Raw genomic sequence first — 16,013 nt, 5'->3', positions numbered from 1 at the left:
ATACTTTTGTCGCATACCTACGTGCTTATCTCTGTTTATTCCTTCTACCCTTCTATCGCTCCTACCTACAAACATTTCGAGTATCGAAAGAATACGTGTCTACGCTTTGTAGTATGCAAACGCACAAATATACAACCAGGAGCGATAACTACGAAGCATAGCATAAAGAGGAGACCGAGAATAGAAAAAACTGTATAACTATATTCCGTCTCACTCTCGCAGGCTCAATCCTATATTTATATCCTGTTAGAAGTGTAAATATAAGTATATTTAAAATAAGATCATTTTCTTGGAAGTAAAGCTACAAGAAATGTTATTCTTTCTTTTGTCCGCGTTGTATAGTATAGGAAATGAGTATATTATGTATGTATGTATGTATGTATGTATGCATGTATGTATGTATGTATGTATGTATGTATGTATGTATGTATGTATGTATGTATGTATGTATGTATGTATGTATGTATGTATGTGGTACGTGTATGGCGCGTACTTAATGCGTAACCGAAAACAAAACACGGTCATAAGACCGATTATCTGCTATGGAAGGAAGTAGGGATTTCAAAGAAAGAAAAAGTAAGGAAAAAGATGAGAGTAAATGACAATAGACGATAGAGTGAATAAAGAAGAAATAATTAAAATAAGAAATTAAAATGTTATCAAAATATTAAAATATTGAGGGTATATATCGTTTTCTGATTTTTTTGGGCTGAATAGATAGAATTAGGGAATTAAAAATAAATTTTCTTGTTACGTTACCAAATAACGAAGTCACGCGTATTCTCCTTACAAATGATTAACGAACAAAATATTAATGTCTACAGAGTCCGAGAACGTAAAAATCAGACGGTCATTATTAATTACTGTACACATATATATGTAAAAAAAGTGTGTTTTCTTCCGCTTAAATTATGCGCGCTTTTATAAGTAAGAAGGTTATAAAAATGATGTTACGTGTACAGACCAAATTGAATATATAAATAAGAGAGACAAAGGAAAGAAAAAACGTTACATGTATAGATCAGATTAAATAAATATTTAAATAAATTTTAATTATGAAATTTAAATAAATAAGACAGATTTAATAGGCTAAGAAAGTGAATGTGAAAAGTGAGCAATAGACATAATCGTCGTTTTTCTTTTCAGAACAACACCTCGTCCTATTCTTGAACATTTCTTCTGGTCATATATATACATAAATATATATTATAATATAGTTACATACTATATATATTACACATCTTACCCTATAAAAGGGTTTATTGTTCGGCATTTTGTTATTTCAAGAATCGTGTATTATAATAATTTGTAAGGATAACAGCTTTTTAAAAATCAATTATATTTTCAATCTTTCAATGATAATTTATAATAAGAATTATGTTATAAAATAGACACTAATTTTAAAATAGTACCTAATGAAAATAAAAATTTAGATCAATTTTTGTTTGATGATTTATCAAATGTACTAAATAATACTTATAACGAAAATGAACTTTACAATTTTAGCAATATTCTTGAATTGAGTAATGTTAATACACACAAAAGAGCATCATAAAATATGTGGGCCATGAATGAACAAAACGCCGTATGCAATGTATTAAGAATTTTAATAAGATTCTTACCCCTTTTTGTAGTAGCTCTCGTGAATTGGGCCTCTAGGACACACACATTTTCAATAACCAATAATAAAATAATACTAGTCGCGAGTAATATTTAATTTTACTAAAAATACTCTCTATCAAACTTGATTATGTTTAATCAAAATTAATCTTTTTTGTTAACGACCAATCCATATAAAAAAAATCACTGATTTTACGTAATACACATTCAAACTTAACAACGAAAAATAGAAACATAATACTTAACAGATCAAACAGAAGTGGCTCGCTTCGCATCTTGATTCTATTTATAAACTTATGCCTGCCCCCACTTCACTTCACTTCCCTTACTTCTCTTCTACAGCGAATCAGTTTGTAGGATATGCTCACTTTGTTCCTTATTGGATACTCCTACTGACGTCCACGAGGCTCATTGGCTTAGATAACTAACATGATCTGACAATTGCCTTTAATGACGATACTTTTAAGAGTAGAAGATAACAAAAAACGGTTTAGTACCTAACAATAAAGATATATAATAATTTTCCAAGTAAAAAAAATTAGTGTGTATAAAAAGGCCGCATAAATGTAAGAGAAAATGTTTATTACGTGAAAGCTTAACTCTTGGGTAATCAGCTAAATATCTAAATAATATTTATTTTATCTACTAAGCACTCGTTACAATAAAAGAGAGATTTTTGCTAGAACAGCAACGTTTTTCTATATAGATAATTTATTATATATATATATATAATATAATATAATATAATATAATATATATATAATATATAAATGTATTTGACACAACGTTGCATTCGCATACAGCTAGGTTTTTATTACATTAATTTATTTCTAAAATAATTAAATAATTTAAAAAAAATAATTGTTTATACGGCTGTATGTTTCAGTAAGTGCGCAGCGGAACATTTGAACCTATGTTAATATGTCACGCAGAACATTTGAACATATGTGAGAGGAGAGTAAAAATAAAGAGTACATGTGTGCGTGCGTGTGTAGGAATATTTCTAAAAGTTCGATACATCTGGGAAATGTTCTTATTGCGTGCGGCGATAGAATGTATGTGTGTAAGTTTTCCGACGGAAAGAGCGAGCATGTATTATTTTATTTGAAAGATGACACCATTTGGTAATATTGCTTGGTGTATTATAAATGCGCCGAAGTCTCCCGAACTTACCCGATCCGAAAGTATCGGAAAGATCCAATCTTTAGCCTGTGCTGTCAGATCGTGGGTAAATCTTACCCTCTCCCTGTGCCACTAGGATTGCACACAATGAAAGTTATCCATGTCGTGTGTTTGGGATGTCGAAAGAAGTCGAGTGTAACCGAAGTTGGCGGGCACGCTGGAGTGGCACACTATGAAAGCGACTTGTGTCCATGTGTTCGGACGATTGATTGATACAATTGAGACGATATCCTTAAAAGTAAAACCAAGGAAAATACTCTTTCTTTTGTCGTGATCTGATAGTGTGAGTATGAGTACACGAGAATGATATGTATGTGTGCGGCGTGTGCGGCGTGTGCGGCACTGCGTGCTTATGGCGTACGTGACCAAAAGCCAAACGATCATACGATCAATTGTCATTCGAACAGATGCGAAGTGGGGATTCGAAAGAAAGGAAAAATTCAGAAGAATAACGCTTCAAAAAAATTAGGAAAGTTGTTAAGGGGAATAAAGCATATCATATATGCTATGAAATTTATATTATATGCATATGTTTATGTATATGTATGTATGTATGTAGGAGAGTTTTAAGTGTAGCAGAGGTAGACAAAAACTAGTATTCAGTCCTTTCTGTAGATTTTATAGTTTAGTCAAAATAGCCCTGAAATCGGGTTTTTGAGCTATACGGCTGAAAAAATATGGAAATTATCAGAAAAATGCGTACAAAACTGTGGGCAAAGTAAAAAAGTTCTCAACCACCGGGAAAGGGGTGAAAAAAAATTAAAAACTACCCCAAAATACGATTTTTGGATTATATGTTGAAAATATCAAAAAAAATTTTAAATAAAAGTTGTAGAGCATAAAATTTTAGGCCTATCTATATAAGACCATTTTTCCCCTAAAACGCACCCTTTCACCCCTACGACGGTTCAAAGTACTCAAAAAATGAAAATTCAATAAAAAATATAAAAATTGGACTTTTAAAAATTTTTTTTTTATTATCTTTAAAAAATTACAAAGAACAATCGTAGGAGAAAAAAAAATTTTTTTTTTTATCCTTCTATTAAAAATCAAGGGGTGAAAACGGTTTTTGCTTGATATTTCACTTAAAACGGGTTATTTAAAAAAAATTTTCTTTTTCATATGAATTTTTTAATTATTTTTTAAATTTTAGTGTTGGATTTATATTTATAGATATTTTTCTGCAGGAAATATCCCTATTTAAAAACAGATAATTTATACATTAGTCCTACGCCTTTGTAGAAGGAAATAGAAAATGAAGCTATCTCCTCTTACTCATTGTGACGTTGCAGATCACCATGGCACGCATGCGCAAACTCTTAGCTTACATGCGTGCAAGAGAGATAGACAATATATTGTTGGCTTCGTCTCAATGAAAACAGTATAACGCGATAAAACACTTTTTCTTATATGTATTCTTTTTTTCTTATATATTCTCTATAGCTCGAGAGTCTCGCGCGCATCTGTGACAGCATGATAGATTTTTGAAAATATCTTAAAAAGTAAGCAAAGGAAAGCGATTTTTTATAAATTATGTTTTGTAGACAATTTTATTTGCTACAAAAAAGGTCCTGTACAAAGATATTTTATCTCCCTTACTTTTCGAGATATATTAAAAAAATAAAAAAACAATTCCCACCTTTTCTTCAGCAAAATCTATCATCCTGCAAAATTTGAACAAAATCCGAAAGGGCAAGACCTTGCGCTGTCATTGTCAGTGGTGAAACTTAATAAAAAGTATCAGGTAAGAGGGTAATCATATTTTTTTTTATTATATCTCGAAAAGTAAGGGAAATAAAATATCTTTGTACTAGACATCTTTTGTAGCAAATAAAATTGTCTACAAAACATAATTTATAAAAAATCGCTTTATCTCGCTTACTTTTTGATATATTTTCAAAAATGTAAGAAAAGGTTTTACTTTATCCACAGTTTTTCTGTGGAGTAAAGCAAACAGACGGTTGCTAAGGAGATAACTATTGATGGTTGCTAGGGAGAAAACCATTGGCGATAACAATTGAAAGCGGTGGGAGTCAGAGATTTTCCGATTTTTGCTCCCACCTTCACCTCCAGTGGGTACTGATGGCCAATAAGATTATGTTCCCTTTCTCTCCAAAAGGGCGTAGGTTACTTTTAGCATAAATATGCGTAGATAATTATCGTACACGTAACATAATTTGAAGCATTGTACGATCGTACATTCTAGTTTGATATGTGACAAGAATGTAATTTTCGATATGTCTGGATTATGTTGATTATGTTTCGAATTGCAGCGCCTCTTATCGCCCTACACACTCTTATCTATGTATCGTTGAATCGAAAAATTCGCGATATCTACTATATATCGAGCTTCGAGCTGCTTAAATGCTGACAAGACTAAAAAAAAAAAGGTAATCAAGTCGCGAAAATATACTTTTTTTGCACTTTTACATTAATTTACATTTAAAAAAATATCTGGAAATCCGGAAAATCTTTGCTAACCAATCCAAAATTTGAGATTGAAACTTCTTTTGAATGATTAAATTTGAAAATGATTAAATTTTTTTTAAAAATTTGAATGATTAAAAGATTGCTTCGATAATTAAAATTTATTAATTGAAGATGAAGTGTCTGTAAAGGATAATAATTTATCATTATTTCAGGTAAACATAGCTGTTGACTTTTAAGTGAACATAAATATGTCTTTATTACCAATGAAAAGGATTAGAAATGCAAATTTTGTTAAATTGCAAAACAAAAATTTAAGAAATGAAAGCGATCATGAGAATATCTATAATTTTAATCGAAAAAGTATTATTACAACTCCTGAAGATAAACAAATTATACATTTTTTTAATTGGAGAGTTATGTTAAATGAAGAATATCACTTGATTATTACTGGAACCTCAGATTGGTAATTTGAACAAATTAATTTATTTTAAAATAACTTGTAATTTCTTTTTCATTTATCTTTTGTTATATTTATTTTACACAGTGGAAACTTTATATATAGTCAGCCCATAAATAAAAGATTGACTGCCACAAAAGTTGAATCAATGTTTAATAACATATATCATCTCAATGGAAAACTTGCAGATTGTTGGGAGGGCAAGATTTTGAAACTTTTTGAAAATTTTTGGCTAAAATGATAATTTAATTTTAATAGATGTTATTGTTTTATTTTAGAATTACCGATTTTTATTCGATTTAAATTTCAAAATGGTTTTCCCGAGGATTGGAAAAGTTTAACAGATTCTTGGAAAGTATTGGTTAAGCGAGGTTTCTACAATGATTTTCATCAGTATACAGTGAAATGTATGAAAAAAGCACGAACACAAAAGGCCTTTGAATTCAAAGTACATTTTTGTTCTTTTTGTCGTCAAAAATGCAATAGCCCGATTCTAGAAGTTAAAAACAATAGTAATATATATAATAAAACTTATGTACCCAATTCAAAAGACTTACCTGCTTCTAATGTAATACAAAATAAATATAATATCAATAATAATAATTTAGATAAGAAAAATCTAATAAAATATAAAAATATAAATAATAATCAATCGAGTCATTTTCTAAAAAAAGAAGAAAAGCAACATTTCAGAAGATAAACAGAATGCAATTGTTACGAATCTGTTAAACAAAGATGTGCCTATAAAACATATTTTAAAATTATTCGAAATTTTGAATTTTGATAAAAATATTTTGTTGTCTAGACTAGAATGTAATGTTGCCAATAGCACCCAAGTACAAAATAACGAAATGATAAATATCTATGGAAGATCTAATGATGTGCCGCTACTAACAAAATCATCTAATTGCACTAGGAGCAATGTAGATAAATTGCATAGAACTTTAAAGATAGCTGTAAGAGAAGAACAAGATACTAGCAACAGGTTAAAAGAGATAAATAATATGCCTTTACAACGATCAGATAAAGGAGATGCTAAAAGATTTGAAAGTAATTCTTATGCGGATAAACCTAGAATCGTATCTGACATGATATTGTCAAATAGAAAAATATTAGTGAAACAGTGTACAAATCAGCAAGGAAGAGAAAAACTATTCTGTAATCTTATTTCTACAAGTTCTAGTGAATTTGAAGATTTCTCAGAATTTGTAGCAGATACAAACGAGAAAAATGAGGAAAATATGAAGTATCATACTAAAAGATTCAATAAAAGAAAAAGTGATAGTTTTTCTAATAATTCTAATTCTAGCATAGAGGAATCAAGATGGAAAAAACAGGAGAATAAAACAGAGGTGGTAGTACACAATCTAGAAATACCACAAATAAAAAAAGATTTGTTGATACGAATAAGCCTGATACAATCAAAGAAGTTAGTAAAAATAGTACCAGTAATAACAATAATCAAATAATATCGAAACTAAAGCAGGACATTACATCAGAAAAATTTGGACATTGTAAAAAGTCCTATTCTAGAAAATTACTATGATACGAATGCGAATAAAAATATAGCTAATGATAAATCAGTGCTTAGAACTGTTTTATATAATACAAGTGATAGTTATGAAAATGATCATCAATTAATATCCGACAAAGAGATTAGAAATGATAATAAAATTTATGAAAGTAAATATAATAAAAATGAAAGCTTTCCAATTGCAAAAGGTAATGATATTCAAACTGAATTCAATAAAGATCTATCTTTATTAGAATTAAAGAAACCTAAATTATTATCTAATTGGATACCACGAGTTATATTTGATTCTTCTTTAACTGATGGGTTCAGCTTGGTTTTTGAAGGACAATTGGTCAAGTATGTAAGGATTTTAAGGCATTTCATCTTATTAATGGATACACGACTTATATTATTTTCATTTATGTAGCGATGCTGGCCATGTAATTAATAAAAAGCTCAAAACTCATCCCATTCATGAACGATTATCCTCAACATTAATCAAAGATATGAACCAAGATATTTATCAACTTGTTGGAAAATCGCATAATTCTAAAAACGGTAATATTAAAGGCATTTAAAGTTATGATTGTACTTACGCTTTTACATATAATGTTACAAATTTATATTATGTTTAGTTGTACCAACAAAATTATTGAAGTATTATTCCCGTGGATGTCCATTGAATATCAATAAGTTTTGCAAAATGTGGAAATCATATCTAGAAGGTATTTAAATATTTGGTTACTACTAACATATAAATAAATGATTTTTTTCTTTTTTTTTTTTGTGATTTACGATGAATAGTGAGTTAATGATATATATCATATATATCATATACAACATTTTTAAGGTGATACAAATAAAGTAACAACTAGGCAAACAAATAAAATTACAAATAAATTGAATATTGCTACAAGATTAAGAGAACGCAATACATACCCACCATTAAATTATCGGACTGGTAAAAAAGTATTTTATTATTACGCTATTTTAACACTTATTGTTAGTTAACTGCGTGTGCCATAGCTAACTGCATGCTGTTCATCGTGCATTTTTGACGAGAACTAGTAATTCAACGTGACTGGGTCTTCACTGCTATTTTAATAATATATAATATATTGTTTATTTAATAAATTAAATTATATATTGTGTGTATTACTATTAATAGGAGAACGTGTCGATTCTAAACAAAAAAAAGCAGTCTACACAAAAAAGCAACACTCTAAAGTGTTCTAAAGATGCTAATACTTCACGTAAAATGATGGTAAGATATTTTATATAATTAGATTTAAAAAGATTTAAACATACATTATAAATAATGGTTTTTACTATGAAGTATTTTTACTGTGCATCTCTCGGCTATATTCTACATTAATTATATTAACAGTTGCATACTTAATAATTTATATATTTTTAAGGAAAAAAAGAAAAGATAAGTAAATCACTTAAAAATCTTAAATCTTCCAAAATCTTAAAACAGAAAAAGGCAAGCAATGCATCTAAAAATGAAAATTTCAAGGTATGTAAATAATGTTTAAATAATTATATTATATAGGATTATATTATATTATATATATTATATATTATACAGAATTAAATCAGAATCAGTTTTATTTTAAAGTCTTATAATACTTATCAAAAGAGAGAGGAATAGAAAATGTCTAATTAATAGGATTCTAAAATCAATCCTTTTGGTGCAAATAAAATTGTATTATTTATATCGTAAGTAGATCTGGTGACAACATATTGAATTTTTACTTGGAATTTGCTTAAAAATTTCTTAGGTATAGGTTGTCAAAATAAATTATTAATAATTAAAGATGATTTTGTTAATGCAAACATTGTATAATTCATGAATATTTGATACATCTTCTTTTCATTCGCGATGCAATTCTAACATTTACGGATTATAAATTGACATATACTTTCAAATGATCCTTGAACTAGTGTATTGTTAAGCAAATTCTTCTGCTTAAACTCAATGTTACTTAGAGACCCCCTTATAGTATCAAAAGCTTATAAATAATAAAAGTTAATTTACAACAAAAGGGTTGATTTTAGGACCTATGTTAATTAGTCATGTTTTATTAACCTCGGTGAGTACTTTAAACCCTTAATATATTAGTCTCATTTTGTATAACATTATATATATAACAAGTTTATTTGTTCATAACAAATTCTAAAATTTCGTCTATTTGGTTTTTTCTATTCTAAAAAAATTAATAAAAAATCTTAAGATATCAAGCATTTTAAAAGCGCAAAAAAATGCAAGTAGCAAATATAAATATGCAAATTTTACTGTATTTTAATAATGTGTAAAAAATTATATGTACAAACAAAAATTGTTTGTTTATAACAAATTCTAAAATATTGTCTATATATTTTTTTATTTATTTTGAATGCATAAACATTTTTGCTTACAGTTACAGCCACGTATAGTTTTAAAAAGAGTTACAGTATCTTCGCCTAGATACAAATTACGATCAAATTGTAGGAATAAAGTGAACAAATAAAGTGCTGCTGTACTTCAGTTAGATAAACGTTACAAGTAAGATTCATAAAAATTTAATCTTAAAAGTTTAGATCTAAATTGAAAAAAGTATTAAACATATTTCATTTTTATTTCAGATGTGATAACAAATGTTAATCATTTAATTAAAAAAAAAACCTGAAGTAGATTTACCGTAAAAATGTATCTCAGGTAGATGATATTTTATTTAATGGTAATAGACATATTTTTTCAATGTAAACTCTTATATTAGACACTCATTTCTCAAATTAATTAACTCCATATAATACGAAATACAGAAAATTAATTAAAAAACATATTTTGTTATTTTTCATAGCGTTAAGAAAATTTATTTTAAATATTAAAAACGAAGTGTATTTATAAATTATGTACAATCTCCAAACATCGTACCTAGAAATTATTCCTATTTTGTGTAAGTTGTTTGATACTTTGATATTTATAATACATTAACAATTTATCTTGTAATCTCACATATGTTCTATTCAATAAATATTTGTTTTATTTTTGTTAATTAACATTATCGTCCTCACGTCTAATCGGGACTCTTTTGTTTAGTCAAATTTTACCAATCTTATCGTCACTTCTTACTAATTTTTAATTCTATTTCTCTATTTTTTTTCTATGCAATTTTTTTTGTATCATTTATTTTTTGCTGATTTTTTTTTATAAAATATATAATTGTACCTTCATTTATTTTACACCAACAGTAATTTAGCGGAATACAATAAATTGAAAAAACTAAACTTTTATTACAATAAATTAGAAAGATTTAATATAAAAAGTAACATAGATCAGCATCCATAAAAAGACTGAATACAATATTATTTATGCTATATTACATTAATACAAATCATACGTACATGTGTAAAAAATGTGTATTATAAATTAATTTTACAATCAAATATATTTATATTCTCAACTCTTTCGTTACGGACGTATTCTGCGACGCGCTACTCTCGCTGAGCGAGCCGCCGCACCAAAAGTGTGCATTTACGAAACAACTGTAATCGTCATTGATACGTTTAAAGGTGCGATTTCATGCTGACGCTTGACGCTAACTTTTAGCGTAAAATTTGATCACAGATACTTCATTTGAATACATTAAAAACAAATATTTATTTAAATATTTTTTTTTTACCATTCAATGTCTGAGATACTTCCACACAATTTAATTTCTTCGCGTGAAATTTTACCATTCATTGAATCATTTTGAACTTCATTTGAAGCTTTATCTATAATACTAGCAATTTGTGTTTGTTTATTTCACACGTTCACGCCGGCGCGTACCACCGGTGGCCCGCACAAGACTGCCTCATCGGGCGGCTTGTACTACCGGTGGCCCGCGCTTAACTGTTCCATCAGGCGGCGCGTTCCACCGGTGGTCCACCTTGGTCCAGGTTATAAACAGGCAAAAATCACGCGCCGCCAGATGAAGCGCATCTTACATTCGAGTGCCGCCCCACAGCGCAGACACTGAAAATCGGCGCCGGCGTCAACGTGTTAAACCTTTTAACATTATTAAATGAAATTTACTCGTCGCATGATTGCGAATAACTGTTAACTCCGCAGTGATTGTTGCTTTGCAGAGTGAGCATTGAGCTTTTAATTTGTTAGAATGAGGCAGGAGCCATGAACAAAAATTTGGATTACTAAACCACTCCTTACGGAACTTTTGTGGCCGCCGTGTGCTTTGTTTTTTTAATTGCATAGGAGATGTGTTATCTGTCATTGTAAATATAACCAATAAAAAATACAAAAGAAATAAAAACTTGAATAATTAAAGAAGAAGTGTTACAAAATATCTTTCCAAATTAGTTTTAAAAATATGCTTAAAAATCAATAATAGATATAAAAATGTACTCTTCTCTTTTAGCAGCAAAACTAAACGTTCGTTATTACCTAGGGAATAAATTTTTAGCTTAAAATAAAAACATGTTTAATTGAATACATAAAATGATCAGGTCATATTTTTTTACCATGGACTTCTTCATTAGATGATGTTACAACAGTAATAATCTGCATAACATAATTAATTTATAGCGTTAAATGACTGAATAAATAGACTAATAATTAAATTGTTGAAAAAAATTGTATGACTATATTCAATTTTGAGGATATGTTTATCCTTTAAAAATTACCTGGATTAATAATTATCAAATATTTCCCTGGTCAATTTTTAACATACTTTTTTTGTGCGATCTTACGTGATGTCACTATATGTTTACATAGATTTTTATTGACTTACTGTAATTATAGTAGATTCTGTAGCGGCTATTTTATCTGTCCTATCTGTCATATCTGTCCTATCTGTTCAATCTGTTCTATCTGTTCAATCAGTTCTATATGTTGAAGAAGTCGTCCTGTTCTAAGTGTTAAGATTAAAATGACAGAATAAATAGAATACTAATTAAATAGATTACAAAAATACAAAGACTTGATTGAATTTTGAGAATATGTTTATCCTTTAAAAATTACCTGGGTTAATAATTTTAAAATATTTACCGGGTAAATTAGTAACTTCTTTTTGTCGTATGATCTTCTGTGACGTCACAATGTTAGAAATATGTTTAGAAATGTAAAAACTGTAAAAGTAAAAACTGAAAAAATGTAAAATCTGTAAAATGTAAATCTATATATGAGAGAGAAGAAGGTTTAGATTTTATCGCTGTTATTGATGGTATGCAAATGCTGCTATGCTGCTATGCTGCTATCTTTTGCAATTTTTCCAACCGTTTTTTCAGTTTTCTTCTGTCTTCTTGCTTCTTTTCTTTATATCTTCATATTTTCTTCGTGTCTTCTGTTTTCACGTTAACCGTTTAACTGACTCGTTTGCAAAATTTGATGAGTAAAAAAAAGGTCATCAACTTTCAGACTCATGTGTTCTATTGGGCTGTGGTAGTTTATAGTATATATGACTTGTGACTGTGACAGCAGTGGGGTGGGGGGAAATGGGAGGCGCGTGACGCTGAGCAAGCGAGTGAACCAAACAAACAACTTCGAGACATATCGATAAAATTAAGTACATATCGAATAATATCGATTAATATTGAATTATCGTAAAATCGAAATTATCGTACAGGCTGAATTTTGGATCGTACAAGGCTATAAATTACGTGACGCGTACGATAATTATCGTACGAATGGGATCACTGGTCACCGCCCGTACGTAGCGAGCGTCAGGCGTTGGGTGACTATAGTCACCGCACGTAGCGAAAGGTTTAATAAATATACGAATATATTATATATATACTTGCACAACAAATTAACACATTCGCAATCGGCATTTGTTGAATAAAATATTTAGCTGGATATATATTGTATACAAAAACTTGAAATATATGTAAAGAGAATATACTTTCTTTCAAAATTTAGCGCGCTTGATATGCTCTGCGCGCGCTTTTAGGTCACCTGATGGGGGGTCTCGTCGAGTAATCGAGGATATAGCAGAATGATAAGTTAGAAACGGATAGGTAGAACAAAAGAAAAGAAAACGTGTTAATAAAAGTCATTAGGAATAAATTATTATAATTCAGTTATAAATTAGAGTTGTAGGGAGAGACGAATAATTGACTTTAATTGTCGTTTCTTTTATTTTACAGGTAATTGGTGAACTTTGTATGTGTATATATTGTTAATAATATCAGTTAAAAATATAACCTCTTATTTTACAGAGAAACAAATTTGGTTACTTATTCTAACAACTCCATAATATAAAATAATATTACATATATATATATATTATATTAGTATTTAATATATATACATATATATTACCAAGAGGTATACAACTTTGGTCCTGCTGTAGTTTTTATTCATTTTGATATTCCTGACTCCTTACGTATTTGGAAACTGTTGCTTCACTTACTCCTACTATTGATGCCATCATTGCTTGAATCATACTCGGATCTTCAAGTTTTAGACGCACTAATTCTTCAATTAACCGTTCTTTATTTAGTCGTTTTACAGTAGGTCTGTCTAAGTTGAAATCACCTTCCCTGAATAGCACAAAGTTTCTTTCATATGTTCTTAGAGATATAATATTCTCGCCATAAGCGTGTACGAGCATTTAGTGAGCCTTAGAAGCGTTTGCATTTCTAATAAAATAGTGAAGTAACACCTCCCGCAAATGACGCATTGTTGGCTTATAAAATGATATTTCTAATTTGAAATAACTTTATGATATAAACACCAATTACCTACTGATACTACCAACTTATCTTCACAAAACGTTAAAGAGTATTAAAAGCTGTCTTATATGTATGTATTCAACAACTACTTGTCGCTAATGCCATCTACAGAAAAGCTATATATATGTCTATACAAAATATATTACTACTGTATTTATTATATAGGGGGCGTTCACGTAACGTCGAACGACAGTTAGCGTCAGCCCACTCATATATCACAAAAAATAATAATTAAAAACGGGGAAAGGGTTGCAGGGAATATACGATCCAGTTTATCAGTGAAGCTTAAGGCAACATCAGTAGAGGTCAATTTCTGTATTTAAGTCTTTAATATATCTACTAATTTATAAAGGACTGATTATTATTCGTTATATGAATTTTTTTGTTGATTTTTCAAAATTTATTCGGTATAGATCACATAATAATATTATTATTCTTTCCTCTTGTATCGAACAAAAATAGTCTCTTAACACTGAATAGTGTAAACTACGTTCAAAATAGCAAAAGAAAAAAAAAAGAATAAATATTTATATACACAGAGATTAGTCACAGAATTATTCTATACATCATTACTGACAAAGTTTATAAATAATAATAATTGATAAACAGTGTTCCAAATCATATACACAGTAAATCTATTTTAAAATTATTATTCGTTTAATGAATAAATTGATATCAATCTTATTACTTTTTGTACGATCCGAAAGGATCGTACGGTAATTAGCAGTATTCAAAATTCGCGCGCATCCACCTCCATCGATTAAAGGTCTAGATCGATACTCATTGTAAGCATCGATCAACTACTAGTAACTACCGAAGCGCCCCTCTAGTCACCCCCATCTCTCGCCTCCCCACTTACCCACAGTCCGTACGCCCTGCTGGGACAGTACAAAAGGACATTCTTACAGTGCTGTCAGATCGTGGGTAAATCTTACCTTCTCCCTGTGCCACTGGGATTGCACACAATGAAAGTTTTCCATGTCCGTGTGTTTGGGATTTCGGAGGAAAGCCGAATGTAACCGAAGTTGGCGGTTGGCCACGAAGTGGCACATTATGAAAGCGACTCGTGTCCATGTGTTCGGACGACACGAGTCGCTTTCATAGTGTGCCACTCCGGCGTACCCGCTAACTTCGGTTACACTCGACTTCTTTCGACATCCCAAACACACGAGACATGGAAAACTTTCATTGTGTGCAATCTCAGTGGCACAGGGAGAGGGTAAGATTTACCCACGATCTGACAGCACTGGACTGACTGACAAGCCGGCGTCAAGATGATTTTTCAACCGCCGTGATGAGTTATGGCGAGTCCGCACAGAGCGACAACTGTCGCGAGTTCTCATTGGGCAGGTTAAATCCTCAACAATATATATATATATATATGTGGCGTCTCGCACCTGCTCGGTGCTGACACCCCATGGTTGACTATCCGTAGCTCCGATGTCTTGCACCAGGACGGTGCCGACATCTCGCGGCTGCCAGCGCCAGGTTCGGCAGACGTATCCAAAAACTACTAGAGGTGCGCGCGTCTAGCAGCGATACTTTCTGCCTCGGCTTTGTAACCAAACCATGATGTAGAGGCGGCCGATTGGTCAGAACTCGCGGCGTAATTGCACCTGGGAATCTGATTGGTCGGGCCCAGTGACGAACATCCCGGATCATCTCCTCGCTCCTCGGAGATCATCGATCCAACGGATTTCTTGATAGGAGTTCAATTTTATTCGCCAAGCTTATCAGTCGACTGCGCTTGCACGCTCTTCCGTATCAATTTATCGTTCTGTATCTCGTTGTGCGCGTGTATATAAATTCTGTATATAAATTCTGTATATAAATTCTGTATATTGTTGAATAAAATGTGTTCCGAGAGATCGCAAATAAAAAAGGTGAAATCCCTTGTTGTGCCCGGCTTCCTCATTGGCTGTTACGGTGGTCAGTAACTAGTCATTCGGCCCGCGGACATTGGTTTTCCCACATTGGTGACCCCGACGTGATCTCCGGAACCAGTTCGACCACGTTTTTTTTTTCGCGCTTCTCTTCGCTCGCTCGGTTTCGCCTCTGGTCAGCCATCTTCTCTTGCCTGGTTTCGCTTCCTGT

The 16,013-nt window shown here is 30.7% G+C and overlaps 2 protein-coding genes and 1 long non-coding RNA gene across 3 annotated transcripts in view; 2 read left to right on the top strand and 1 right to left on the bottom strand.

Moving 5' to 3' along the window:
- The window catches only part of LOC107073434 (vitamin K-dependent protein C-like), a 71,572-nt gene extending 69,721 nt beyond the window's left edge, over positions 1 to 1,851 (bottom strand). The window contains exon 1 of the mRNA XM_089169800.1: positions 1,623 to 1,851. The gene's annotated coding sequence lies outside the window, so the exon portion shown is untranslated. The remainder of the gene's footprint in view (positions 1 to 1,622) is intronic.
- A 3,207-nt stretch (positions 1,852 to 5,058) lies between these two features.
- LOC149033818 (uncharacterized) lies at positions 5,059 to 8,455 on the top strand. The gene is made up of 8 exons (XM_089171138.1): positions 5,059 to 5,192; positions 5,445 to 5,695; positions 5,777 to 7,118; positions 7,176 to 7,559; positions 7,630 to 7,760; positions 7,838 to 7,927; positions 8,053 to 8,163; positions 8,371 to 8,455. The coding sequence occupies exons 3-8, from the start codon at positions 6,541 to 6,543 to the stop codon at positions 8,436 to 8,438; spliced, it is 1,362 nt and encodes a 453-aa protein (XP_089027264.1). The 5' UTR covers positions 5,059 to 5,192; positions 5,445 to 5,695; positions 5,777 to 6,540; the 3' UTR covers positions 8,439 to 8,455.
- A 172-nt stretch (positions 8,456 to 8,627) lies between these two features.
- On the top strand, positions 8,628 to 9,982 carry LOC149033817 (uncharacterized). Its single transcript, XR_016178976.1, has 3 exons — positions 8,628 to 8,721; positions 9,626 to 9,750; positions 9,831 to 9,982. It is a non-coding gene; the product is annotated as an uncharacterized LOC149033817 (long non-coding RNA).
- Positions 9,983 to 16,013: the final 6,031 nt, after the last annotated feature.

This window comes from Polistes dominula, unplaced genomic scaffold, assembly GCF_049000335.1.
Source record: "Polistes dominula isolate Pdom_NZ unplaced genomic scaffold, Pdom_raw_medaka contig_286, whole genome shotgun sequence".
Classification (NCBI taxonomy): domain Eukaryota; kingdom Metazoa; phylum Arthropoda; class Insecta; order Hymenoptera; family Vespidae; genus Polistes; species Polistes dominula.
The sequence above is the reverse complement of the archived record's forward strand: the minus strand, read 5'-3'. Positions and strand labels throughout refer to the sequence as shown.